The 26802-nt window shown below is 41.5% G+C and overlaps 2 protein-coding genes, 1 long non-coding RNA gene and 6 other non-coding genes across 10 annotated transcripts; 1 reads left to right on the top strand and 8 right to left on the bottom strand.

Moving 5' to 3' along the window:
- Positions 1-243: 243 nt before the first annotated feature.
- Positions 244-3989, bottom strand: LOC117773996. 2 transcript variants are annotated; one of them, XR_004616005.1, is made up of 7 exons: positions 3767-3989; positions 3090-3166; positions 2810-2893; positions 2539-2618; positions 1268-1316; positions 993-1071; positions 244-347 (listed from the first exon to the last, which is right to left on the bottom strand). It is a non-coding gene; the product is annotated as an uncharacterized LOC117773996 (long non-coding RNA). The 2 variants fall into 2 exon arrangements; XR_004616004.1 differs by having other exon boundaries at positions 2543-2618.
- On the bottom strand, positions 427-500 carry LOC117774997. Its single transcript, XR_004616160.1, has one exon. It is a non-coding gene; the product is annotated as a small nucleolar RNA SNORD65 (small nucleolar RNA).
- LOC117774996 lies at positions 1150-1223 on the bottom strand. The gene has a single exon (XR_004616159.1). It is a non-coding gene; the product is annotated as a small nucleolar RNA SNORD65 (small nucleolar RNA).
- LOC117774994 lies at positions 1893-1966 on the bottom strand. The gene has a single exon (XR_004616158.1). It is a non-coding gene; the product is annotated as a small nucleolar RNA SNORD65 (small nucleolar RNA).
- On the bottom strand, positions 2137-2216 carry LOC117774991. Its single transcript, XR_004616155.1, has one exon. It is a non-coding gene; the product is annotated as a small nucleolar RNA SNORD49 (small nucleolar RNA).
- On the bottom strand, positions 2693-2765 carry LOC117774998. Its single transcript, XR_004616161.1, has one exon. It is a non-coding gene; the product is annotated as a small nucleolar RNA SNORD65 (small nucleolar RNA).
- Positions 2979-3050, bottom strand: LOC117775002. Its single transcript, XR_004616164.1, has one exon. It is a non-coding gene; the product is annotated as a small nucleolar RNA SNORD49 (small nucleolar RNA).
- Positions 3990-4574: 585 nt separating the features above from the next.
- rab34b (RAB34, member RAS oncogene family b) lies at positions 4575-10946 on the top strand. Its single transcript, XM_034605975.1, has 11 exons — positions 4575-4691; positions 5099-5333; positions 5843-5934; positions 6550-6615; positions 7342-7443; positions 8330-8394; positions 8499-8550; positions 8666-8747; positions 9075-9165; positions 9261-9368; positions 10301-10946. The coding sequence occupies exons 2-11, from the start codon at positions 5286-5288 to the stop codon at positions 10360-10362; spliced, it is 768 nt and encodes a 255-aa protein (XP_034461866.1). The 5' UTR covers positions 4575-4691; positions 5099-5285; the 3' UTR covers positions 10363-10946.
- Positions 10947-11167: 221 nt separating this feature from the next.
- Positions 11168-26261, bottom strand: supt6h (SPT6 homolog, histone chaperone and transcription elongation factor). Its single transcript, XM_034606713.1, has 37 exons — positions 26113-26261; positions 24709-24819; positions 24453-24620; positions 23209-23282; positions 22905-23079; positions 22677-22758; positions 22208-22463; positions 21977-22078; positions 21772-21885; positions 21525-21614; positions 21218-21360; positions 20945-21090; positions 20712-20822; positions 20271-20551; positions 20006-20160; positions 19363-19558; positions 19094-19233; positions 18792-18909; positions 18618-18694; positions 18371-18506; positions 18143-18280; positions 17624-17791; positions 17410-17537; positions 17074-17281; positions 16813-16960; positions 16468-16610; positions 16232-16372; positions 15872-16067; positions 15614-15759; positions 15321-15413; positions 15089-15202; positions 14851-14975; positions 14497-14609; positions 14326-14403; positions 14028-14206; positions 13487-13773; positions 11168-13150 (listed from the first exon to the last, which is right to left on the bottom strand). Exons 2-37 carry the CDS (start codon positions 24806-24808, stop codon positions 12958-12960), a joined length of 5262 nt encoding a protein of 1753 aa, XP_034462604.1. The 5' UTR covers positions 24809-24819; positions 26113-26261; the 3' UTR covers positions 11168-12957.
- Positions 26262-26802: the final 541 nt, after the last annotated feature.

The following is a 26802-nucleotide window of genomic DNA, read 5'->3' as shown; positions in this document are numbered from 1 at the left end:
TGTTACTCAGGACCTTCCCCCAATTAACACTAATGCAGGTCGAGTCTGGTAATAAGGACCAGTGTCATGATTAATCAGTTTAAGGACTGAGGTGTCATTGGTTAAACTGTCATGACTGGGAGCTGTAGTATGTGGAGATGAGTAAATATCATTTATATGAACGTGGGTAGGTTTAACTACTCAATCTTAACAAGACTGATTTATTCAAGTGTAATAATAGTGGATAAAGAAGATATTTGACCATTTTGATACAAGTTTTTAATAAAAGCACTTTTTAAAACAGTGAAATACTTTTGAACAAATATGATGACGTCCATCTTCAGACAAGTTTCCATGATTCCTGTGATCTGCAGAAGAAATTGATTCAAATTAGAGAAGCGTAAAACATATTCTAGGTTTAACTGTTCATCTGCAGTCACATCTAGTGTTCAGAAAACCGATCATCACCACTGAACAATCTGACGGTAATTCCAGCTATTTCAGTTTAGGGTTCATCACAACAATAGAGTCAGCCTTTCATGCAATAAAGCTTAAAATAGGATGTACCTGTCAAATTCACTACATGGCAGACGTCAGGATCAGGCAGAGGAGACGACTACTGTAATAAAAAAAAAAACCATGAAGTTAAAACAAACAAAAGACAGCAAACAAACCGCTTTAAGACTCAGAATCATCAGTTGATGTATCTGAGAGACGTCAGAGAGCAAATGAGCCTTTTAAGCAACTCACTGTTGCACAACATGAGTTAAGCCACTTGTTTTTACCAGTAACTGATTGATCAACTCCAGCAAGTTGAGCAGAGGATATTTAGCACCAGGTCAAGTGGAGATAGATTTAAATATTAGATGTGCATTTGAGAGATTCATGTCATTCAGGTGTAAATCAGTCTTTTTGAAAGCAGAAAAACTTAATGTGGAATCCAGATGTTGGGCTTATAAGGCTTCTCTGCAGACATTTTAAATAGGCATTAAAAAAAATCTAAAGCAACTTACAAGATCTCAATGTGATGCTGCAGATCCACAACTTCGGATTAATTCCTTTCCAGGGAATCTTTCAGGACACCAACTAAACCTGAAGAAGAAAAAACTAAATGGTGAAGAACTAGAACATCAAGTCCAGTTGAGACACTTTGCTGTTGTTGCATTTTGTGTTCAGAAAACCGATCATCACCACTGAACAATCTGACGGTAATTCCAGCTATTTCAGTTTAGGGTTCATCACAACAATAGTCAGCCTTTAATTTAATAAAGCTTTAAATAGGATGTACCTGTCAAATTCACTGCATGGCAGACGTCAGGATCAGGCCGAGGAGACGACTACTGTAATAAAAAAAACATGAAATTCAGAACAAACAGCTTTTATGACTCAGAATCCTCAGTTGTCGTATCGGAGAGACGTCACCGAGAGCAAATGAGCCTTTTAAGCAACTCACTATTGTACAATATGAGTTAAGCCACTTGTAATTACAGTATCAACTTATTTACCAGTAACTGATTGATCAACTGCAGCAAGTTGCGCTGAGGATATTTAGCTCCAGGTCAAGTGGAGTTGGATTTAAATATTAGATGTTGAAAGATTCATGTCACTTGTGAAATGACATTTTAGGTTTAAATCAGCCATTTTGTTAAGTCTTTTTGAAAGCAGAAAAACTTAAGTGTGGAATCCAGATGTTGGGCTTATAAGGCTTCTCTGCAGACATTTTAAATAGGCATTAAAAAAAATCTAAAGCAACTTACAAGATCTCAATGTGATGCTGCAGATCCACAACTTCGGATTAATTCCTTTCCAGGGAATCTTTCAGGACACCAACTAAACCTGAAGAAGAAATCCAAAATGGTGAAGAACTAGAACATCAAGTCCAGTTGAAACACTTTGCTGTTGTTGCATTTTGTGTTCAGAAAACCGATCATCACCACTGAACAATCTGACGGTAATTCCAGCTATTTCAGTTTAGGGTTCATCACAACAATAGTCAGCCTTTAATTCAATAAAACTTTAAAGAGGATGTACCAGTCACATTCACTGCATGGCAGACGTCAGGATCAGGTCAAGGGGACAACAACTGTAATAACAAAAAACATTAAATTAGAACAAACACTTTCAAAACACAATCTTGTCAAACAAACAGCTTTTAAGACTCAGAAAAGTGGATACAAAAAAAAATCATCAGTTCTCGCATACAACAGAACTTCCTATTCCAGGATTTCATCACCGAGTGCAAATGAGCCTTTTAAGCAACAACATGAGTTAAGCCACTTGTTCTTATAGTATTTACCAGTAACTGATTAATCAACTGCTGCAAGTTGAGCTGAGGATATTTAGCCACAGTTCAAGTGGAGTTTGATTTAAATATTAGATTGAGAGATTCATGTCAGCTGTGAAATGACTTGTCAGGTGTTAATCAGCCTTTGTGTAAAGAGTGTTTGAATGCAGAAAACCTTAATGTGGAATCCAGATGTTTAAACATCTGCACAACCGTGAGCTTATAAGGCTTCTCTGCATACATTTTAAATGGGCATTCAAAAAATCTAAATCAACTTACAAGATCTCAAGGTGATGGAGCAGATGGACCTTTGGATTAACCCCTTTCCAGGGAATCTTCCAGGACACCAACCAACCTGAAAATTTAAAAAAGGGTTATGATCTAGAACATAAATTCCAGCTGAGACAAGGTGCAGTTGTTGGATTTTGTGTTCAGAAAACCGATGATCACCACTGACAATCTGACGGTAATTCCAGCTATTTCAGTTTAGGGTTCATCACAACAGAAGATGCTAGTGCTTTTATTCAATATAAAATAAAAACTTACCCAGTGCAGCAAACAGCAGGAGCATCGTCCTGCTTCACGGCTTTTAGCTTCAGATTCCAGGATCTTGAAGAGGCACATTCTGATCTGTGTTTTAAGATATTTAAATATAATTAGGTGACATCCATGGTTTGAAGAGGAAATTAAAAATAGTTCTGTTATTTCAGGCTCAGATCAGTGATTGAGTAACATCGTCAGTTGTCGCATCGGACGGCACTTCCTATTCACAGTTTTCATCACAGACACAGCTGCATTGAGACAAGGTGTGAGCACAGACACTCACCTTCTACTGGAGACATCATGGTGATTCATCATGAGGGATGTTCAACTCTCACTGGGAGCGGCCACCGGGACTTCAACCTGAGGACAAACAGATTCATGTTTAGAGATTAAATAGGAGTAGAGAAATCTAGATATTGACTTTCTACAATTGAATATAACCAATTGCTCAATGCATACTAAATTCACATTAATTGTCTATTTGTTTAGCATAACATATCATGTTACAGCTATTGTGCTTTTATCACACTGCATTATAAATCATCCATATTCCCACCCATTGTAATTTTACAGGTTGTTAAACTAATGCACAACTTAGTATAGCTTGTTATGTTTTAATCTTTACATTTGTCTTAAACAAATTAGTTAAATGTCTTTCAATCACCTTATACTTACAATATATTGCAAATATCTCCATTAGCACACACACCTCTTCACAGTGACAGATTGTAGTTCAGAGTCTAAACTTTCATCTCACTTGTTCTCGACCTTTTATTATTATTCTGCTCTTTTGATTGACTGTTTTGTTTGCTACTGGATTCCTGAACTTCCCTTTGGATAAATAAAGTATGCAATCACAAATAAAGAAGTGCCAGATGAAAATAGACTTAATACAGAAAGTGACGTTTCATTCTTTGTTGTAAATCAACATAAGATAAAGAGATAACATAGAGAACTCACATCTTTTCCCTCGTCTCCATCGTGTCGTCCTCTCTCCACGTGGCCGCCTGAGGCCTGGCGGGAAATAAACTGAGCTCCAGTTTCTACGGAGAATAAAAACTTCACTTACAACCACGTGTTCTTTGCTCGGACACTAAAGTAAACTGGGATTTACTGGACTCTGTGGAAAAGTTCAGATTAAACCGGCAGAGCTGCGACACGTCTGAGGAGAAGATGGAGGAAGGAAAGAGAGAGAAACATGTCGAGGCGCCTTTTTATACCGTCTGAGCGTCGCGGAAAACATACGTCACAAACCCAAGGAAAGGGCGCCGTGACGCCACCTGCTGCACCGGAGTGTGAACAGCATGGCTTTATGTCATATTTCTTTATATTTTTATTTTTATGTTTTATTTCTTACATGTTTATTATTAACACATTTTAGATTATTTTGGGGTTACTCTTATTTTTTATTTAAACTTTTATCTTCTATATTTTAATTTAGATTTTTATACAATTTCCTGACACACACAACACTTATTATACTGAGTTCATTTTTTCAATACACTAGAACAATTCAAACTCATATTATCTTATTTCACTTTTATTTAAAATGGACAGTGCACATTAATATGAGCACAATGGTTTATATAAATATACCAGAGTTCATCTACAGTCTCATATTATATTATATTATATAATATTATTAAAATGTGTAGTTTTGCATAGGAAGCTTCACTCATCAGGAAGTTGTGTATAAATATTCTGTGGCCGCAGGGTGGCGCTGTTTGCCTGGTTTCTCTCTGCTTCCCCTCACTAATTACATGGTGAGTGTCATTAACTGTCTCTGTCCGGAGGGACGAGCTCTGAATTGGTTTCGTTGGATTTCACATCTGCAGACACACAACATATTTTTTCCCTTCAGCGTTTTACCACCCTGCACTTTCAGGTAAAGTTACTGAACTTACTCAAATACTGATTTATTAAGATCACCAGTTCTCCTCAGGTTTTCTACTCGGTGAGTCGGTTGTTTGAGTCGGTTGTTTGAGTCTGTTCCTCTTGTCACTGACAGTTCATTGTGTTACTGGTTCTGTGTTTGGGGTCGTTGTCATATGCAGAAAATATTTGGGATTGATCAGACGTTCCCATGATGACACTGTGTGATGGAGAAGAATCTATTCGATCTATGTAATAATCTATCTTAGTTATTTATTCTAACATGTTGAAATCCACTGAATAATCTTCATTTCCCTTGAATCTCGATCATGTTTTCTAATAAAAAAAACAACCTCTGATTGACTGTAAACACTGTTTTTACTAAAATCAGTTATTTGAATGTTTTAATTTATGTTTCAGGAAAACTTCATTGTGTCAGTGGTGAGAAGAAAGAAGATAAGTGTGTGTTTTCTTTGACGTGAATGAAAAGTGTGTTTACTGTCAGGGAAAGTGGCAACTTGAAGACCTGTGTGTGTGTGTGTGTGCAAGTGTGCGTGCATATGCGTGTTTGTGTGCATGTGTGTGTGTGTTGAGCCACTACAGCAACATGTTGCCACCTGTGAAGAAGGACCGAATTATTACTCGCCTCCCAAAGGTCGGTAATACACGCACACACACACACACACACACACACACACACACACACACACACACACACACATACACACACACACACACACACACACACACTGTAATGTAATCACACTTAACCATGTTACTGAATTGAATTAATACTTTATCGCCCGTATTGCTGATTTTCTCGACTACTGATGATGAGGTGATTTAAAGTGTTGGACGCTGCTCTGCTCTTTGCTCTCGTCCTTGAAGAACCTTCATGTTTTAAAGTCTAAAGTCATGTGTTGCATCAGTGATTCATCCTAAATACAAAGGAAAGTGAGGCCTGTTCTATTGGCGAATGTGAAGCTGTTCATTTAAAGACATGAATGGTGACTGGACAGCAGCAGTTATGCAGAAGAAATGGCATTTTAAGATTTTTTATTTATTTGCCAGGTAAATGATATTCAGTCACATCTTTCTTTTTTACTCCTCACTTTGTTTTTCCATTTCTTCCTCTCTGGGACTGACTTCACACTTGCTTTGCAGTGTTTTAGTCCCAATGCGGCGCTGCACACCAAAGATGGCTTCCACCCGCAGGTCCAGGCTGTTTGTCAGGTACAGAAGTCCCGCACGGTGAGGTAAGACCACAGGCACTCTGCTCGTCCTGCTGCTAAAAACATCCACGATTTGTTTGGTCCCAGCTTCTCTTCTCTGTCTTCGGCACTGGAATCCATCAATTCCTGCAAAATCTACTATTTGCAGAGACACAGATTAAAACATGTTTGGTCACATGAACCCAAGCAACAGCAAGGATCTGTCATTTCATTTTGACAATTCAATTTATCAGATTGATTCTTTTCACCTATTCATTCTTTTGACCGTGAATATCCTCAGCCATATTCATTAAAGGCATCACATTTTTAAAATTGATATATTCTTATTATTGCTTGACAAGATTTTCGTGGACGTTCAGAAAGCAAACTTAGCTTTTCCTTTATTTTATTCCTTTACTTATAATATCGGAGTAAAGTTGGTTTCGTTCACAATTCACCTGATGAATGTGAAAAGTTGAATGAGGCCACTTGAGCATTGAATTAGTGGTTAACTGGTTAGTGTCGACTCCTGAGAGCTGTTTGCAGTGACGTCCGTGTGTTACTGATCATGTTGTTGTGTATTTCATGCTGTTGGGTTGTTGTTGTTGTTGTGGTTGTTGTTTGGAGTCATGAAGGACAGTCTTGGTTTTCTCTTCCCAGCTTCAATATCGCCAAGGTCATCGTGGTGGGAGACGTCTCAGTTGGAAAAACGTGTCTGATCAGCAGGTAAGAAGCTGTCATTGAAAAACAGATCAATCAGATCTATTTCACTGTGATTTGAACAGTGACTCAATCATGTGTCGAATTTACAGTCTTTTAAAACAGTTGATTGGAAATTGTGAGTCTGTGTGAATCAAATCCAACATGATCCATGAACCTGTAGAGAATTTCTGATACCAATATACATAATTAAATGAATTGGCAATTATTCCTAAGATATTGTTATCAAATCCCTGTGACAAAGAAATGTAATTGAGACTCAATGTTTTACAGTTTAACCATAAACTTTATTATACATGACTATAAATAAAAAAACAAATATATAGAACCTAATTTCCCCTTGTTCCTTCCACTGTTTTCTTGTTCCCTCCACTCTTCCCTTGTTCCATCCACTGTTCCCTTGTTCCCTCCACTGTCCCCTTGTTCCCTCCACTCTTCCCTTGTTCCATCCACTCTTCCCTTGTTCCATCCACTGTTCCCTTGTTCCTTCCACTGTTCTCTTGTTCCCTCCACTGTTCAATGGTTTCATCCACTGTTCCCTTGTTCCTTCCACTGTTCTCTTGTTCCCTCCACTGTTCTTTTGTTCCTTCCACTGTTCTCTTGTTCCCTCCACTGTTCTTTTGTTCCTTCCACTGTTCAATGGTTTCATCCACTGTTCCCTTGTTCCTTCCACTGTTCCCATGTTCATTCCACTGTTCCCTTGTTCCCTCCTCTGTTCCCTTGCCCCTGTAGTTTCTGTAAGAGGGATTTTGATAAGAACTACAAAGCGACCATCGGCGTGGATTTTGAGATGGAGCGTTTCGAGGTGCTCGGTGTTCCCTTCAGTTTACAGCTGTAAGTACGTCACTGACAAACACTTTACATTCACACTAACTCACTTCCTGTGTTGACTCATCACAGAGGTCATCGAGGTCAGTTCAACGCTACGTGTCCAACATTCGATCACGTAACACGGTGGAGTTAAAGTTTAACGTCTGAAGAATCTGTAAATGAAATCACATGCTGAGATAATTAGGACACTGTGCAACATCCTCTGGGTAATCTGATGAGCCTCTTGTTTAGACTGTCAGTGGAACTTTAATTACATGTTTTTCCTTCACTAAATCACATTAATGCAACACGTGTCATGGAGAGGCCGAGCGCACGGGACACAGGAAACTGGAAACACAGAGAGTCAGTCAACTGTTTGCCTTCTTATAGTTCTCGTTCCTCCTCTTCTTCCTCTCTGTGTTGTCCTTCTGTCCATCGCTCCGTCACTGTGGTGATGAAATAGATCAGCAGCCATGAAGCCTGTGCAGACGTTCATAGTTCCCAGAGGATGAGTCAGTGATCACATGACTTTCATTCAATCTTTTTTTTAAACTCGGGAATAAATTTACAGATGAGAACAGAAAAATAACCAAAACATTCCAAGACAACAAGAGAAAACCAATAAGAAACAGTAAAATCTGCCAAAGAGCAAAAACAAGAGATAAAGTAAAAGCATTGTATTAAATGCAATACATACAATACAATTTTAAACAAATAAATCTATTAAAACAAATGAATCAACTCTAACAAGAACAGAGTTAGAGTTCTTTAGGACTTTAAAATAAATCATTGATTAATTTAGGAATAAAAATCACGAAGCATTCACAGTTGCCAGAGGATGAAACCTTTCCTTTAGAACATCTATCTATCTATCTATCTATCTATCTATCTATCTATCTATCTGTTTCAGGTGGGACACAGCGGGTCAGGAACGCTTCAAGTGCATCGCGTCCACCTACTACAGAGGAGCACAAGGTGAATCCCGCTGCTGTGTTACTGCATCTCTCCCCTTTGGGTTCAGTAAATCACGTTGCTGTTGATCTACTGTTGATGTTGTTTGTCTCTGTGCGTTTCCTCAGCCATTATCGTGGTGTTTGACCTCAGCAGTGTGAGCTCATTAGAACATGCCAGGTAAGAAATAACCCATTACTGTCTAATGATGATGCCATTAAAATGCCATTACAACACTTATAGCTGTGTGTGTGTGTGTGTGTGTGTGTGTGTGTGTGTGTGTGTGTGTGTGTAGGCAGTGGCTTGAGGACGCCATGAAGGACAACGACCCCTCCAGTGTTTTACTTTTCCTCGTCGGTACTAAGAAGGACCTCAGTGTGAGTAAAACTCAACATTTCTTTAAAATGGAGACGGAGGTAAAGCAAACTAATTGAAAATGTGAGGATTTGCTGTTTTCTCCAGATGTAAATATAAAGTATTTAAATATAAGGCTCATTCTAGGGTAAAGAAAACAACAATTTGTGCAAGTTAGTTAAATCACACTAGTGAAAACATCACTAGGATTATTTTATATTCAATTTCAATAGATCCCTTTCACCTAAATCTGACACACAGAACCTTTAAATTTAAATTACTAATTTACTTTATGATAGTTTGACTCTAATGACCTGAAGTTGGTTCTTTCTCTGCGTCTCACTCCTCAGACTCCCGATCAGTTGGCTCAGGTCGAGCAGGAAGCCATCAGACTCTCGGAGGAAATCAAGGCCGAGTACTGGGCCGTGTCGTCAAAGTCAGGTGGGAATCGAACACAACGCAACCACCCCGCGTGGCTTTTAACGTCTTTTTATGTCTCACCCTCTCAAACTCTCTCCTCCATCTTGTTGTTGCAGGAGATGGCATCAGGGATTTCTTCTTCCGCGTGGCCTCTCTGACCTTCGAGGCCAACGTTTTGACCGAACTCGAGAAGATGGGGTCGAGGAACGAGGGTGACATCATCAGTGAGTCAGTTAACCTCAGAGAACAGAGTCTTACTTTCAACTGTGGCTTAGAATCATTTATCAGGATGATGCCAAGGGCCATGTTAGTCACGTTTGAATTCCACAGATATTTCTATTTGGATCTGCACCAGATTCAAACCAAGGTCCGTGCATTCTCTGAGAAATCAGTGAAAATGTTGAAAAACACCTTATCTCGTGAAGTTAAAGTGGAAAAAAGTTCCGGGATCCAGTTTTCATTCGTGGCTTTAGGTCGATTTATTTTGGAACCGATCCAGGTTTTTCTCAACCTCCTGAGAAATGTGGAATCCTTTCAGTTGTAGTTGAAGCATTCAAATCCGTTTCTCATGACCTGTGTGAACCCAAACTTTACTTATTCGCTCAAAGTCGGTGTTATTCCGTTTTTTTTCTTACTTTCACCAAATCACATGAGAAACATAAAGTAATTTCTAAATTCAAGCTTGTTAAGCCAAACTGGATTAAAGATACTTTTATTTAAACAGCTGAATATAGTTTCATTAAAATAAAATATTAAGAAAACATGAGATGAAAAGTGCATTTGCAGGGGATTATTTCTCGCTGTTGTGCTTTTTAGTTTTAAACATTTAGTGTATTTGTTTTCATCCACGTTTATTGTCGTGTGTTTGTCTTCTCTGTCTTTGTGGGAAAATGCTTCATCACCATCTGGTAATTTACACATTAACGTTAAATAATCTACTTTGACCACGTTCTTATAAATGAGGGATCATGTGGCCTATTCAAGGTTTTAATATATTTTAAACAATGTTGTGTTTTGGTTCATTTAATTGTTGGTTTCTAATATTTTCACGGGATTTGTTTACAACCAGATAAACATTGAATATTTCCAGCTTTTTTCACATCAACATGTCCAACTCTAGCTCTTCTGAACGATGTTTTGTTTGTGTTGCACGCAGGACTCACAGACAGCACAGAGGCCAATCACACACCAGCCAGGAGGAAATCCAACTGCTGCTGATGAGCCAACAACTGGACCAGTGACGTGAGCTCAGACATCATGGATAGACCCCAAAAAACAGCCCAGTCCTCCCAACTAAATGATGTTTGATTGGAGCCGGTGACCTGAGAAGGAGTTAGCCACCATAAAAGTTGTAGGTTTGACATATTGAATTGTTGCGTAGTAAACAACAGTCAGCTGAATGACCAGAACAGAGTCCACTGTGTCCTCTCAGGAATGTTTGTACTGCTGGCCAGAACTACAACAAATAAAGCTTTGTCATCAGCTGGGTTACGTAAACGTTTATCACAAGAGGAAGACGATTCTCCTCCGGATCTCGTGTTGACCTGCGTTTTTTGGTTGGTGCTTCCAGAGACATGTGTCTGTCTCTGTGGTTCCCCTCCGTTATGGATGAAATGTCAGTGAGGGGGGGATCTAATGCATGTGTTTCAGTCATGTGACTGTGCTAATGTGATGCCGGCTCCCATGACCACAGCCGCACCCACAGCACGCCTCACTCTGTCCCTGTGACATAAGGGTTCTCATGATCTGGGAAATGGAGGGATCTGAATGTCCTCCCTCTTATCTCCTATTAAACATTAATAAACCTTTATAGTATAGATAATTGATTTTAACTAACTGCTTCTGATCGCTGTGTTGTGCTAAAGAAAGTGTAAAGAAAGTGTGGAGGTTGGGAAAATTCCTCACATTCTGTTCCTGGCTAATCATATTTCTACCATGGAGAAAGTCAAGAATGCAAACACACAAGTATGTCCTGTACAGCACATGACCAGACGCATGTTTCCCCACATAGCACCAACACGTCTCTGGGTTTAATATGAACACTTTTATTAAAGGGATCACAGGTAGAAACGGTCATCAGCAGTGCCGGTGACATCATCACTCCTCCCTCACCGAACACTGCCGATGACCGATCACAGCCTCGATATCAAAGATGCAACATCTTAATCTGGCAAGAGACGTAAAACCAAGTAAGTTTTTTTTACTCCAAAGAAAAGAACAGATATTTGAGAACATTCTGCATTTTGTGGGACCATGATCGTTTTTTGCACACCGCAGAATGAAGCTCACCATTGAATACCAGCGCTGCAGCTCGTTTGTACTGGGGCACAGCAAAAATCAAGAGAGATGCAGTGGCCTCAAACTGCCGCATGACAATCACAAAAAAAGATTAAATGTTTTTAACAACAGTAAATTCATTCTACTGAAATTGTTGCGTGCAGCTTCGACTATTATACAATAAGAATATAAACACAGGGAAGTCAGTTTGATAATATCTTCTGCTGACAGTGCTACAGTCGGAGAAAGTGAGAGAAATCATCCACTTTTTTGTTTTATTTTTTAATGTTGCAGCTGTGGAAACACTTGTTTGTCGACACTCGGCAGGAAAAAGAGATACTGTCCCGTACTCAGCTGCAGCAGCGATGTGTGAAGAGATCAAGCCCTTCACGGGGCCAGACATCGTAAACCCAATGTCAAAAAATGAAATGCTCGCCCGACTGCAAACATAAGAAAGATAAAAGATTGAAATCTAAGTAAACTTATAAAATCCCTGTCTGACAAACTGCCACAGACGCTTGCTTGACATGGCAAGGTTCTTCCACTTGTAAAATTAGCCATAATATTGTTACTTAAGATAACGTTACGCTGCTAACTTCCTCCGCACCGCCTCTCACATGAAGTCATCAAAAAACAACCAGCGTTAGCTCGAGTGTGGCACACGAAGAAGTGTCCACAAAGTTTTCTTAGGTCAAACGAGTCAATACAGTAAAGACTATCTACAGAATACATTAGCTGATCATAATACAGCATGTAGTGGAAACAACCAGCAGAAATGAAGGATCCCCTCGAATGTATTTTGCTTTTTGAAAGTCGGCCTCGGTGTGTGTGCGTGTCTGTACAGTCACGGATGTGTTCGCTTTAACAGATGTGAAGGGGCTTTGAGGTTCAAACAGAAAAATAAAAAAAACAGTCTTTATTCATTCTGTGATCTGACGCATTCCGGACAAAAATTCAATTTCCCTAAGTAGCTCGGCAAAGCTCCTTTCAGCCACTGTTTGCAAGACTCCACCAGAGGAAAGGTGGACTCTGGAAACTAACGGTGCCCCTCTGTTCCAAAGCATTCATGGATCAAACTAAAACCAGTTGCAAAAAAATAAAGACAGCAGGACAGCTTGTCTGACAAAGTCTGTTTAGGTCCATATCCTATATGTAACCGCTGTCCGATGTTTCAAGTGTATTTTAATGTCATTGTACTGACTTTCTGCACGACATATACAGTGTTATTCTGACTATACAAAATACTATACAGCCAGAGCAGCTGACTGGAGGTGAGGAGGTGAAACGTTTGGGATACGATGGGCAGACAGACGGAAGAGAGGATGGATGATAGACTGATCGACTGCATCTACAAGATCAGGAGGACATGAAGAGGACACGAGTCAGCTGGAGGGCGAGGGCTCCAACTAGTTGTCAGCCTGACAAAAGGGCTGATGGGTCGTGCGAGAGACCAAAGGAGGAAGATTATCCAAAAGAAGTCGCAGTACAAAGGATGGACTTAGGTAAGGGGGGTGTAGCGACGCCCCCCTCCGTGTCCTATCGGTCCATTTCATCCAGAAGAGGTGTGGCGTCTCCGGCGATGGACATGGGTGTGCTCTCGATCATGGGGCTGGGTGACGGCCGTGGCGTCATCCTCGGGGTTTTCTTCCGCCCCTCTGCCTCTTTCTCCTTCAGCCACTGCTCCGCCATCTTGCCCCAGTCCACGGCGGAGGCGTTGCTTCCGCTTGGCCTGCGGGGGAAGGAGGAGAGAGAGGGAGGTGTTTCAGTTGAAAAAAGTGTATGAAAGTGAAACAGATGGAATGGCAGGCTGCTGCTCAGCTTTAAAAGACCCAGATAGTGGGTGTAGCGCCATCTAGCGCAACACCCACTGAAAATGCAAAACTGAACAAAACTGAAAATGCAGACCAGGATGACATTACAGTCAAATTGTTAAATTTTGTACCCATATGTTTATAAATAAAAAATATCTGGGACTAAAGAGGAATAATAAGAAAACTGTCAACCACACAAACATGATTAAAAGTAAACATCATGAGACAACATCAGATATTTCTCCTGTACGTACTTTGGCTGCGGCGGCTGCGGCTGCTGCGACGGCTGTTGTTGTTGCTGCTGCGGCGTCCGTCCTCTGGATGAGGTGGAGGATGACGGTGTGCCGGACGAGTGGCCATGGTGACTGCTATGGTGGCTGTGGTGTGGCAGTTGTGGGGGGCCGTGTGTGTGAGAGTGGGAGGACTGCGGGGTGGAGCTGGGGTACTGGGGAGTGCCCAGTGCTTGCTGGCTCGGTGTGGTGTACGAATAGCTGGGTGTCATCAAGGGCGTCGCGATGGGCTGCTGAGGTGTGGCAAATACCTGGAGCAGAGGTGGCGGAAGTATTTGGAATGAGTGAAAACTCAAGAAAAAACTTTATGTAGGATATGAACTGCATCTTACAAAGCATCTTATTTATTATAATCACAAGATCTAAAGCATCTGTATCCTCTTAAGTAGGAACCTATGATTTATTGACAGCTTAAGTGAATGATACTCAAGTCCTGCTGGCACCAACATCTCAAAAACAACCATTTCCTTCCACAGCAGATGTCGACATTAAAAGCTGCACTCACATGATAAGCAGAGGAGCTCCCTCCTCCTCCTCCTGTGCTGCCACCGTAGCCGTACTGGCTGGAGCCCCACTGTGCGGGGGTGGTGTTGGGGTTCTGGCCCTGGCCTGTGACTGCAGCGATGGCACTGAACATCTGAGAGGTCATGTTGCGTGGGAGGGCGTTGACAGCTCGTGTCAAGTCTAGGGAGGGAAGAATACATTAGGAATTAATAATGTGTACTACAACTCAACAGATGCTGAATATTAAGTTGTGTGTGTAAGTGTGTGTCTGTAAGGGTGTGGGGGGGAGAGAGACGCACCTGCAATATTGATATTGGCCGGTGTGGCATTGAGGGACGCAGGCGTCCTCGTTCGGCTGCTGTTGCTGGGGGTGATGCCTTTTAAAAGGGGAGAAAATGTTTGATGATAACATACAATACATTAAAGTGCTGTAATATACACCATGAACCATAGGTAAAGTGATGTCATACCTGGTACAGGCTCCTGGTAATGGTCCTTAAACCAACGGAATAGTCCGTTTACTGTAGCAAATATCTGTGAGCGGTAGCGGAAGCCATCTGGGGTGATGGTCACATACTCAACCCTAGAGAAAAATGGCATGCTGACATTTAGTTCTACAGGTATGCAAACCTATGAACAATTTCAAATAAAAGTCATAATAGAGTTTTTTGGGAGAGTCGATAAGAATTGTGTAGCGTTGATTAATTTAGTTCAACACGTACGACATGAACCAGAAAGATTAACACTTGTAAATTTGAGCCTGTGTATTCACTATTATCTACTAATAGGAACAATACAGGAAACAGGAAACACTTGCTGCTCACCGTGGTTTTCCACGAGGCTGATAGCCCAGGACGAACTTTCCGGGCAATTCTTTGCAAGCCGAAACAAAGTAAGGAATAAAAGTAGGCTTTTCCCTCTTTGTCTTGACAAGCAACTCCTCCATTTTCTTTAAGAGAGAGAACAAAAGGAGATATGAGGAGTAATAGGTGCAGGCAGGTTGTAGAAGAACATGAGTTAATGAGTTAAGCTTCATAAAACTACATAATATTCAGTACAAACCTCCTTGCTTCCCCCACTACACTCATGGAAGTACTTATGCCCCAGCAGATCCCGGGCAAATGAAGCCATTGGCTGAATGTACCGAGCAGTGATTTCATCCAGATCTTCAAATTCCTGTGGAGATCACAAGAAACTCTGTAAGACCAAGCTGCAGCAGCCACAGTGCTGATGCATCACTATGAATGATTCTGCAGCAGAAAAACAGGCATGAAAAGAGTAGAGAACTGTTTACTTCACTGATGATCCAGAGAGTGTGTCCCAAGCTGAACGCATTCTCTTTGCCTTCTTCTCTCACGTCCACGTGCTGGTAGATACCGTCAGCCACCTACGAATCATCAGAGTCAGACGCTGTGTCCAACAAACTCCAACATCCAAACGACTGCAATGTGTTGCATTGTACTGTGTATATTTGACCTCCTGTCATTTGGATCAACCTCCACAACACTATGAAGTCATTTGTTAAACCTGCATCCCTGTATTTTTCCATCTATTCTACGCGACCGTGACACTCCATCTGTTTCTTACTTTCCAGGTGACGGTGAGGTGGTTCTCTCCCTTGCTGCTCGGCCTGATGATCAAGTCTCCCTGGTCCAGGGTCTCCATCATCTTCTCCGCCTGGTTGAAACTAATATTGTGGAAGTTGGGGTGGGCAATCACACGCTTTATATATGCTGGAGAGACAAAGAATGTAAACAAATAGCCATTAAGGGCAACGATGTGGACGTGAGTATAATTGGATAGACAAAGTGTACAACATTTATAAACTCTGTTATTCTAACTCACGTGTTCGTTGTTGTTTCTTTTTTAAGTCCTCCTCCTGTTTTTGGTCCTCAGACTCGTGGTCAAAGTCATAGTAGCTGTCCTTGGGGAGCTTCCACTCATTGGCCTTGTCCATCAAATCGGACGTGCGGCATGTGAGGTCAACGCTGAATTTTTCAATGTCGATTTTCATGATGCGGCAGTGGACCGTCATGCCCACCTGAAGGGGGAGAGGGAGGAGGAACAAGCAAGTATTATACAGGTGTTACAATAGAGGAGACAGGACAGAAAGGAGAGTCTATCTATCAGGTGAGATTAACTAAAGAATTTTTTTTTTATTTATTGAAAAACATCTGCAAAGCACAACAAATGACAACCCCTCACCTTGACTCTCTCCTCTGGGTGTTTCACAACTTTGTCGCTCAAAAACTTGGTTGGTATGAATCCCTGGACGCCGTTATCTAATCTGGACCGCACCCCAATGGCCTGACCTGGACACGAACCACTGTCAAAGTGATTCCACACCTAAAGCAGAGACAAAATAAAAAAAGTGATGGTTAGATGTCAGACTCTCAGCTGTTTTCTAACATCAGGTTGCCAAAAGAGTTAGAGTCTGGTACCTCGCTGAGCTCAGGGAAGTTGTCCTGCTGGCAGAAGGGACACTGCCACAGACCTGTAGAATCGTTACGTATGGCCTGGTCATAGCTTTCGCCCTGCGGCCGCCGGTGAGCGATACCAGTTACTATACTGGTGATCAGCTTACCTGGAAAAAAGGAAGGAAAAAACAGCAGCCACAGGCAAAAAACATTAACCACACCAGCCTGCAGAGTTACATTCTACTTTGACCAGTACTTTACCAGCAATTACTGCACAAACTTCTAGGACTGAGAGCTGATGGTTATTGATTTGCCGATGTTTATTTCAAGAGATGCGTTACAATGTGTACCGATTTAAAAGGGGCTCACCGATATAAAAGGTCTCTGGCGTCTCCTTGGTGAGCAGGTTGAAGACCTCCTCGGTGTTGGGTACCCTGTAGGGAACTCTCAGGTCTTTGTATCTGCAGCTTAGCTCTGCACGGATATCATACAGAGTGATTCCCTTGTTGCCGTAACCCTAAAGGGACCAAACACAAGAAAACGGTTTGTTTTTGCTTCACGACTTCCTGACACATATAGTTGTGTCTGGACTTAATAAATCACAGTCAAATCCACATCCTACACACAGACCTGTCTCTCCAGCTCCTCAGCGAAGGCATCCAAGTCCAGATCTTTGAGACGTTCTGGATTTTCTAAGATTTCCTCCAGGGCTCCGGCTGGGTTAGCATCCTCTGCTGACTCGTCATACTCGAGGGCATCTACAGCCATCTTACGAGCCCACTCGTATGTCTCAGGGTGGACACGAGACCCATCCAGAACCTCGATGTAGGAGTCCGTACTGTGAGGAGAGGTTGAGATAAGAAAAAAAACGAATGACTGATCACACCCTAGTCTGAAAATTGCATTAGCACTATGAGAAATAGCTGGATGGCCTGAGCATGTACCAGAGCCCTACTAGGTACCAACCTGTCTCCAAGGGACGCAGTGTCGATCTTGATGAAACCAGCACAATTGATAAAAACCTTTGGTCCCATGTGACACATTGTGACCAGCTGGGTTCTGTTTTCCAGACGAGTGTTGTTCTGCTTCAGAATCTGCACAAAGACAAGGTCCAGCTGATAAAAACACTATACTCTGAAATACGACAAAAAAACGTAATATTAGCAGAATATATGCTGACCTTAAGGAGGTGGGAGCCCTTCCTTGGTCCCAAACCACAGACAAACTGGACCAGACTCTGAGTGTGAGGATGAGCGATCGCCCTATTCACGTCCACTCCAACTTCATTGACACGGTTGATGAATTCACAGTAAAGAGCAGAAAGCAAATCCTCCTTCACCACTTGTTCCTGAGGAAAAAAGGTCATTCGTTTCACAAATATGTGCAGAATGCAGGTGCAGAATCATGTTTCAGTTCATCACTTATCGTTAATAGCAGTTATGATTAATGAATTGGCTGAATGATTATTGAGTGGTTTTCAGACCTCAATCTTGAAGGAAAAACTAAGCTTTCACCACATGATTGGTCTGGGTAATGTCAAGAGAAGTGGACAAAAAACCTCAACAATAAACATCCCTGAAATTTGTTTTATTATACAATTACAGTGATATCAAATCAGTCTTCAAGAGAAATCTGTAAAGAACATACAGAAACAAATGCATATACTACACATGCCCTTGTCTTTTCTTCTATCTCTCACCTGTAACGGGTGAAGTTTGAGGCAGAGAATATCTTCGTCCGAGCTGCAGACCTGAGCGTACTCCACCAGGGGATCCTGAATCTTCCTGGCTATCGACACAGCCTGTCGCAGCAAAGGGGGGTAATCCCTAAAATCGACCTGCACAGACAAAATGCAGAGTGTCAGGAGAAGACCAAAGGTAAAGAGAACCATGTGTCAAACTTAGATCAAGTTAGATCAAGAGTTCACCTCAGACTTCTTGCTGTTCATGTACAACGTGGCCAGTTCATTGTCAATCAGTTCCACTCCCACAGCAGGCAGAGAGGACTCTTGTTCGAGCTCGCTGACGGCCCTCTTGATGTCCTCCATGATCATTTGGGCGTCTCTGCATACACACAGAATATTTGTAAACTTAACACTGTGACTCCTCTATACTCATTAATGTTGTTCCAAATACACACATGTAGTTTTCCAGCACATACTTAAGTAAACTTACCGGCTTTCTCCAGCAACAGCTACAACATGCGGCTTCTTGCTGGACAGAAACTTCTTGAGAGTCTCAATGTCGTGGGCCTGAAGATGACGGACACACACAAAAGGGTGATCATCTCAATGAAAAGAAAAACATCTGTTGACTGCAATAATGCACAGTTGGGTTTTCTTCTTGTACCTTCTTCTCTCTCTCATCCTCCCTGAAAGCATTCCTCCTCTTCATGAAGTAGGGCAGACGCAGGAAGTCCACCACCTCTCCTTCCCCGTTGATCAGAGCACAGAAAACTGGTGTATCTCTGTCAGTGCAAAGTGTGTGTGTAAGAAACTATACTGTTACATAATCTTGCCATTTATGGGGCAAACATTCTCTGATCTTAACACAGTTAAAATTTGCTCATGCAGATTTTAAGGGATTATTCTGATATTGATACCAACAATTCAAGCTACTAATATATCTGGGGGGAAATGTAGGGCCCATACCTGCTTGGTGCGTATGCCACACCCAGTACCCGAATTCCTTTGCCCTGACTCTCATCCATCAGATCGTCGTCTTCCTCAACTTGCTGATCTGGTCTGTAAGAAGCCACCTTAAGCCAGTTATACAGTCGGCGACAGCAGGACTACGAGAAGAGAAGGACACAGACAGTTCGGGGTGAATTTTAAGGCTAAAACACTAATCAAAAATACATTTTTTCCCCATGATTTCTGAAACATGATATTATTTGGTTTGGACACATATCACAAATTACCCTGACGATGCTCTCTTTGGCCTCAGAGATCAGTTTGCTCTTGAGCTCCTTGGCCATCTGAGGATAGAGGAACTGATTGAGAGCTCTCTCTATGGCTAAAGTTCGCTGCCTGTTCCACTCCTGCACCTGGTGACTGAACTCATCCCTGTAGTAGAACTGTTTGATCTCGTCAAAGTATGTCTGGTCCCCAGTAAATCTGAGGAGAAAGACACAGAGAGAAGCAGAGACTTAATACTATCACATTAACAACTCAAACAGCCTCACGCTCTACTGACAAGGATGTGGATAAAAACATAAGCTACAGCTTAAAATGTCAAGAAATTAAACTCCAGGGACATAACCTACTTATGAAACATTTTCTGCCAACATCCAAGTTAGGTTTCTACAGATGATGAAAATGGCACAACAGTTTATCACATCAGATTCTATGCCTGGGAAATGTGCTACGGGCAAAGAATGCCAGACAACTTGACTTGGTGTAATTTGCCAGAAAACCTAACTTGGTGTAATTTGCCATGATCCTCGATCATTTGTCTGCCTATGATCATGAATTGACTTAATTGAGGAGGCTCATCCTGGCTCACCAACACCATCAAACTGTTCTTTCCCCATTTTTGGTTGATAGTATTGTCACTGTCTTTACCCTTTGACCCCTATAAGGTCGATACAGATGTCAATGGAAAGCAGCCCCTCTTCCTCTGCCAGGCACATCTTCAAGAACTGATCTCCATTCAGCTCCTTTACGGCCTTGTTCTTAAGATACTTGAAGGAGAAGGCAAAATGTGCCTCATCTACCTCCTACACAGAGTAAACAAATGGCAATGACAGGTTAGATTAATACTTCCTCCTTAGATTTGTTATATGTAATTTTATTTTCTCAATGTCAATGTTATTAAATGCATCTCTACCTTTTTGCCCTTCTTTGTAGGTTTGATGTTGATCTTGGCCCTCTCCTGGAAGGTCTGTCGGAGAACATGTCTGACTAGAGGTTCCCGAGCAATCTGCATGGCCACCATGTACCTTGTTCCTTCCAGCACTGCCTCAGGAGTGCTGAACTGACTGCACACATAATCTTTGGCTAGTTCTACGGGCTCAGCAGGGAATTGTTCTGTCTCGTGACGCTGGTAACTGTCTCTCAGATTTTCTCCAAACTGCTCTGGAGTTAAACCAAACTTCTTAGCCAAACCATCTACAGTAAGGAAGAAACAGAAAAAGATGTTGAAGTGCAGGCATTGGACAGGATTGGTTCTACCAAAATATTGACTGTGCAACAGATGACACTATAGAGGCTGAGATCTGAATGTGATAATAAAACTTTGAGATTGTGTACGAAGTAAAAAAAGACTCACCAAGTCCTACACTCTGACAGATGCTGTACATATCTCGACGAGATGCCAGCTTAAGGTCAGGTCCTTTCTGTTCTTCTTCCTCTTCTTCTACCTCCACTTCTTCTTCTTCACCTATGAGGGAAGCACTAATTATTTAATATAATGCAAACACTGCAAACGCAAAAAGCTATTTATAAGATCTGAAAACATCTGAAGTATCCATCCATCATTATCTTACACATCAGCCAACTTACCATCCTCTGTCACTTCCTTGATCTTCCTGAGCCTCTTCTTGCTGGTTTTGGCAGAGTTCTGCATCTTGGGGATGTCTCGGCCATAGTAGAGTAGAAAGTGGTTGTACACATCACCCAGCTCTTCAAGAGTCTGCACATCTTTCAGCCTATGGACAATTAAATGTTTTGAATGGGTGAGCATCATTGTTAATAATCAACCACTATGTGAAATTCTTACATTAATTCACATCCGATTACAGTACAAATACAAACTCCAGTTTTATCAAGACATACCTCTCCAGGTCAGAAGTGTCCAGAGGACGGATGCCGTCGGCCAAAGGTTTGTCAGGATCAGCAGAGATCTGCTCAAACTGGTAGGACTGCATCTTCTGAAACAGACGGGTCAGGTTCTGCTTCCGGGTCTTCAGCTGAGTCCACTAATGAGGAGGTGGAGGATGAAAACATTTAAGTCGGGAAACCAGAGGTTGCATACTCCACTAAGATGAAGCACTAGGAAGATTCATTATTTCACATTGACTCCTAACGATGGTGTTTGTTAGTCTAATCGATTTCCTTGTGAAAACAACCATATGAACTTCACCTTTTCATCCCACTGCCACACCTTCCACAGGTCATTGATGTTCAACTCTGGTTCCACATATTCTTTCCTGTAAAAAGCTATGAAGGGAACCTAAGAAAAATACAAATATGGGGTCTTTACAAGAGCAACACATTTTGGATAACTTCTTTAAGACATGATGAGTAGTTGATAATATAATGAAAATTGTCATCAAACAAAGGAAACATATGAAAAAGTTCATCGTATGAGTAAGTTGAGCTCACTGTACCTCAAATTGTTGATTCCTCATAAAGTTGAGGGCCTCTTTTATCTTGGCAATAGTGCTGGGACCTTTCCTGCTGAAGTTTGTGGTTGTCCCTCTGTCTAGGTAATCTGTGCTCTCCTGTTTAGGATCACACAAAAAAAATTGTGAGGAGATGAATCTACATAAAATCTACTACGTTTTTGTGTTTATACGAGAGTATGCGTCATACCTGCATGGATATTGTAAGAGTGGAGAAGCCATGTCTAAAGATCCACTCGGCTTCCTCCTCCAGCTCATCATCCTCAGCAGGTTTCACCGGGATGGAGCGTAACTACAAGGTAAACGACAGAGTCAACAAGACACTCAGAAAGACAGCAGCACAACATTTCAGAGATTAAATAACAATTCATTAAGTTGCCCCACCCCTAACAATAGTGTATAGATGAACAAACACACACACCTGGAACCTCTCGGGCATGTCTGTCGTGCGGATCTCATTATCCTGGTCGGTCATGTGACTACTTTCCAGCTCACTGGGCTCATAGATCTCAAAGATACTCTTCCTCCCCTGCCTCCTCTTAGTCTGTTTCTTAGGCCGGTCCCAGCCCTCCTCATCCTGGTCCTCTTCCTCCTCCTCACCCTGGTCGTAGGCGTCCGCATCAAAGTCGGCGAAGTCAAAGTCGCCACCGAAAATCTCCTGGGCCTCCTGGAGGGCTCTGTTGGAGGATTAATAGCGATTATGTAATTTTCTTTATTTGTATCTTAAAACAATTATCATTTAATGTTTATTATCTCATTGTTAACTGATGTATATCAATATTTTGAATTTAAATATTGAGGTGACACTCAAGTCATACTACATAAGTCATTGTGTAACAAAACAATGATACATGCACCAGTAGAATTACTGTTTAAACTACAACACTCACGCATCTGTGTATCCTGAGAACTTCTTCCCCCTCTTTTTAGTGATGGGCTGTCCATCATCATCTACGATAAAATCGTCTATATCTGTGAAAGAAAAGCACATTTTATTAAATGAAAATCCATTTTATACCACATCATTTCGAGATCAAGTGTGAGTTGAAATGACTTCAGTTTTATTTCCAACCTTTGTAGATAATTAAACACAGATCTAAAAAATCCTTCTGGCCTACCTGACTCCTCGTCCTCTCCCTCTTCATCGTCATCTGCATGTTGGAGAGGCTCGTCCACAGCTTCTCCTTCCTCCAGATCACCATCTGCATCCCCATGAAAGATCTCATCTGCAATTAGGTCTTTCTCATCATCATCATCATCTTCCAGTGTTTTTACACGGTCATATTTCTTCTTCTGTAACACAAAACAAGGACAGCATTTATTAATTGTACAACTATGACATGATAATGCAAGGTAGAAATGTAGCTACACAGTTGAAATTGTAATTACACATATACAATAGCAATGAGAAATGATTCTCACCCTTCTTTTCACTTTAACACCCAGGTTTTCCTCAATTAGGTCAAGATCGTCATCATCCAGGTAGTCATCATAATCTGCAAAGAGGAAAAGACTTAGTCAGAGGAAACAACTTCAAGTCATGTTATTACCACTATAAAAACAGTGCTTCTGTTCTTGACACATGAGATTACTTAAGCATGGGGATGGACAATAATTAGAAATAAATCATGTTTTTTCCACAACTTTCAACTAGAATCCAAATATTCAGGCTGTGTATATATGCTGCAGGAAATCATTATCCAATATGACGAGGATTATTCACCACACCAGCAGAGATCTAACATCCAGCACCACCGGCCTAAGTTAATATAAGATACACATGAGTGCATCTGGCTCCACAACATATGGAGCTTAAAGAAGGGGAACAAAACACTACAGGCAGCAGCTGTTGTTTTATCTGCTCAACAGATGCAAGACATTTGTTTTAACTACTGTTCAACACAGTCCAGAACAAAACCTAGAATGATATGTAATTGCAGTATTACAGAATGGCAATAAGTCATGAACTGGCAGCCTAATAATCAGTTGACTCAGATACCTTGAAAAAAAACAAAAAAACACTATGAGGTACGTTTATTACTTTTTCCAGACCAAGGTACAAAATGAGGACCTGATCCATAATCAGCTCAGAATAAGGTTTGTCTGTCACCAGCTTCAGTATTTCCTATAGATTATCTAGACAGTGGCTTCCCACAATAGTGCTACACATTCATTATGAATTGATTTTTTACACTTCTCATAACATTCAAGATCTCTAATGGAGTGTTTTGCACTGCTGCTTCATTGTAGAGCAGTGTGCAGCGTTTTTGTCCCGCTGTCGCTCTCTCTCTCTTACACACAGATTTATTTGTCTATCATAGTCATACTGGCCATAGGCAACACCATGAGAATGTTCACCACATTAAAGGGCCATCAAAAATTTCAGAAAAACCACCCTCAGCCGTCTGAGAGAAGTCGCTATAAAACCGATAGTTTCTGTTGTGTGTGCAGTTCTCAGCAGGCAGACAGACCTCAACTTAACACGGTCACTCAGGCTTGGTTGTGCATGAGAGTGTTTTGAGTGCAGTCACAAGAAGCCCCTCATTTCCACACATGGAAAAGTGAGGGATGAAGGAAAATGTATTCAGTTGCTTGCCATCTGTAACCTCACTGCTCGACGCCACTAAATCATACACTGACCCTTTAGAAACACCAGATGAACTTACTTCTCTTTTTTCGTCGATGTCTGACTTCCTCCTCCGAGTCGCTCCCCGCTCCACTCCCACTTTTTCCAGCTTCTTCCCCCTCCTCCCCCTCCTCGTCTCCATCATCAATGAGTCCACGCAAATTTCCCCGCTCATCTTGGTCCTCTGTGTTTTCTTCTTCCTCTTCATCTGTTGAGAGATGACAGATAAATTGGCCAACTATCATACAACCCCATCTCCAAAACACAAACCCCAAGTTAAAAGCTTCAAATCATACCATCTTCTTCCAGAAACCTCTGGGTTTTTTTGGGCTTTAGGTCTTTCTCCGCGAACTCCTCCTCCGACTCCTCGGCCTCGCTCTCAATGAAGTCGGACATGACTGCTGCTCCTGAGAAGAAATTCAAAATACTGATGTCAAACTCTCTCAACAGAATCCTGGCATCGCTTTGTTCAACTACACCAAACACATGCAATAGGTTCTCTCGCATTATGCTGTACTTCATTTTCCCTCCTTCTCACCCTGTTTGTTTGAAATTCCCATTTAAGTAACAGTAATTTTCCTGAACTTTAACAAGTTGTTCAACCTCTTTGTTAGTATTTACATGATAGCGTTGTGTGAAAGACCGAGGCTGCACCATTCGACCAAATGGAAAAATGCTACTTATATATTTCTTTACTTCACGTGCGTTCTCACATATTTAGTGTCGCTCCTATAATTTCAAGTTCTCCTGGAGAATTGAAAATAAATTGACGTGGGTTTGATTTATCTCTGACTGCAAAGCATGAGCTTTGGCGGTTAGGACGAGGTCAACTATGCCTGTGTGTGTGTGTGTGACATGTGTAATCCTAATACATATGCTTTACAATATTAACCAGCTATGTAATCAAATGTATTGTAATGTATGATGTAATGTATTCTTAAGGTAAACACGTGCACAGAGGACAAATTAAAGCAACGCAACATCGGACACACACACACACACACATTTCTATATTTACTAGTATTGACAATAAACACACCATCCACTTAATACATAACATTACTGGGTGTGTAAGCCATCTTTGACCCGACGAGTGTTTTCACATAACGGTTGTTTTATTGTCAGCGCATCACAATGAGCTGGATTTATAAGACAAGATTCAAGAAAGAAAAAAAACCTACGCCTAGAGATGTCGCATTGCGCACACACGACCCCGGCGATGCTAACACAGCTAACGCATCGTTTTCGCACAACGCGGCTGTAAACACACAGGTGATGTTTTTTAAGTTAGTAGCAAAACTTTCGCCCCCAAAACATTTGAGTCATATTGAAAATCCAGCTCGAGGTCTTTAGCTGTGAGCTAGCCGCACCGACTGGGCTAACGGTTTCGATGCTAGTTAGCGAGCTAGCGAGCAGCCTCTCGCCGGGGCGCTGCTTCTTTGTCCCGCTGTTCTTTTGGAGCTGAACACAGTAACTACGACACCAACACAGGAAGAACCGGACCACACCACACGCACCGTGACGGGAAACACACCGAGGCCTCTTGTCGTTAGTCGAAGCTTTAGCACATCCCTGCGTTAGCCTAGCATTAGCAGTCAAGACAACAACAGCTAGCCACGTTAGCGCGAGTTTGTTAACCGCTGCGAGCCGAGCACAACCGTTAAAACTTCGCAAGCGACCCCGGGTGGGTTGGAACTTACACGTCGGCCTCACAGTGGCGGTATACTCCGTCAGTGTGTACAGTGGTGACGGGGCTGTGTTGTGTTTGGTGTTTCTGGGAGCTTGTGCTTGTTAAAAAAAGAAAAATGGCCGACAGCGAGCGGCGTGAAGACAATTCCGGGATGAGAGTGAAGTAACCTCCCGACCAGCGAGGTGGCGCCCCCTGCTGGTCCAGGTCGACTCCATGCCTACATAATGAACATAGCGCTAAAACAGCTGTATGCCTACATAATAAACATAAAGCTAAAACATCTGTATGCCTACATAATGAACATAAAGCTAAAACAGCTGTATGCCTACATAATAAACATAATGCTAAAACAGCTGTATGCCTACATAATGAACATAAAGCTAAAACAGCTGTATGCCTACATAATAAACATAATGCTAAAACAGCTGTATGCCTACATAATAAACATAAAGCTGAAACAGCTGTATGCCTACATAATAAACATAGAACTAAAACAGCTGTATGCCTACATAATAAACATAAAGCTAAAACAGCTGTATGCCTACATAATAAACAAAGAGCTAAAACATCTGTATGCCTACATAATGAAGATTGAGCTAAAACAGCTGTATGCCTACATAATAAACATAAAGCTAAAACAGCTGTATGCCTACATAATAAACATAGTTATGCCTCAAAGTGACGCCACCACATATATCAT

Source organism: Hippoglossus hippoglossus, chromosome 14, assembly GCF_009819705.1.
Source record: "Hippoglossus hippoglossus isolate fHipHip1 chromosome 14, fHipHip1.pri, whole genome shotgun sequence".
Classification (NCBI taxonomy): domain Eukaryota; kingdom Metazoa; phylum Chordata; class Actinopteri; order Pleuronectiformes; family Pleuronectidae; genus Hippoglossus; species Hippoglossus hippoglossus.
Note: the sequence above shows the minus strand (reverse complement) of the source record. Positions and strands in the feature narration are given on the sequence as shown.

What these genes read in the sequence shown, in the direction of transcription:
- rab34b (XM_034605975.1), top strand. Translation starts at nt 5,286, where the DNA reads ATGTTGCCACCTGTGAAGAAGGACCGAATTATTACTCGCCTCCCAAAG. An exon ending in TTATTACTCGCCTCCCAAAG is followed by an intron (nt 5,334 to 5,842) that starts GTCGGTAATACA and finishes CTTGCTTTGCAG; the next exon opens with TGTTTTAGTCCCAATGCGGC. An exon ending in GAACGAGGGTGACATCATCA is followed by an intron (nt 9,369 to 10,300) that starts GTGAGTCAGTTA and finishes TGTTGCACGCAG; the next exon opens with GACTCACAGACAGCACAGAG.
- supt6h (XM_034606713.1), bottom strand. Translation starts at nt 24,808, where the DNA reads ATGTCCGACTTCATTGAGAGCGAGGCCGAGGAGTCGGAGGAGGAGTTC. An exon ending in CTGTCAGAGTGTAGGACTTG is followed by an intron (nt 20,552 to 20,711) that starts GTGAGTCTTTTT and finishes TCCTTACTGTAG; the next exon opens with ATGGTTTGGCTAAGAAGTTT. An exon ending in CTACAAAGAAGGGCAAAAAG is followed by an intron (nt 20,161 to 20,270) that starts GTAGAGATGCAT and finishes TACTCTGTGTAG; the next exon opens with GAGGTAGATGAGGCACATTT.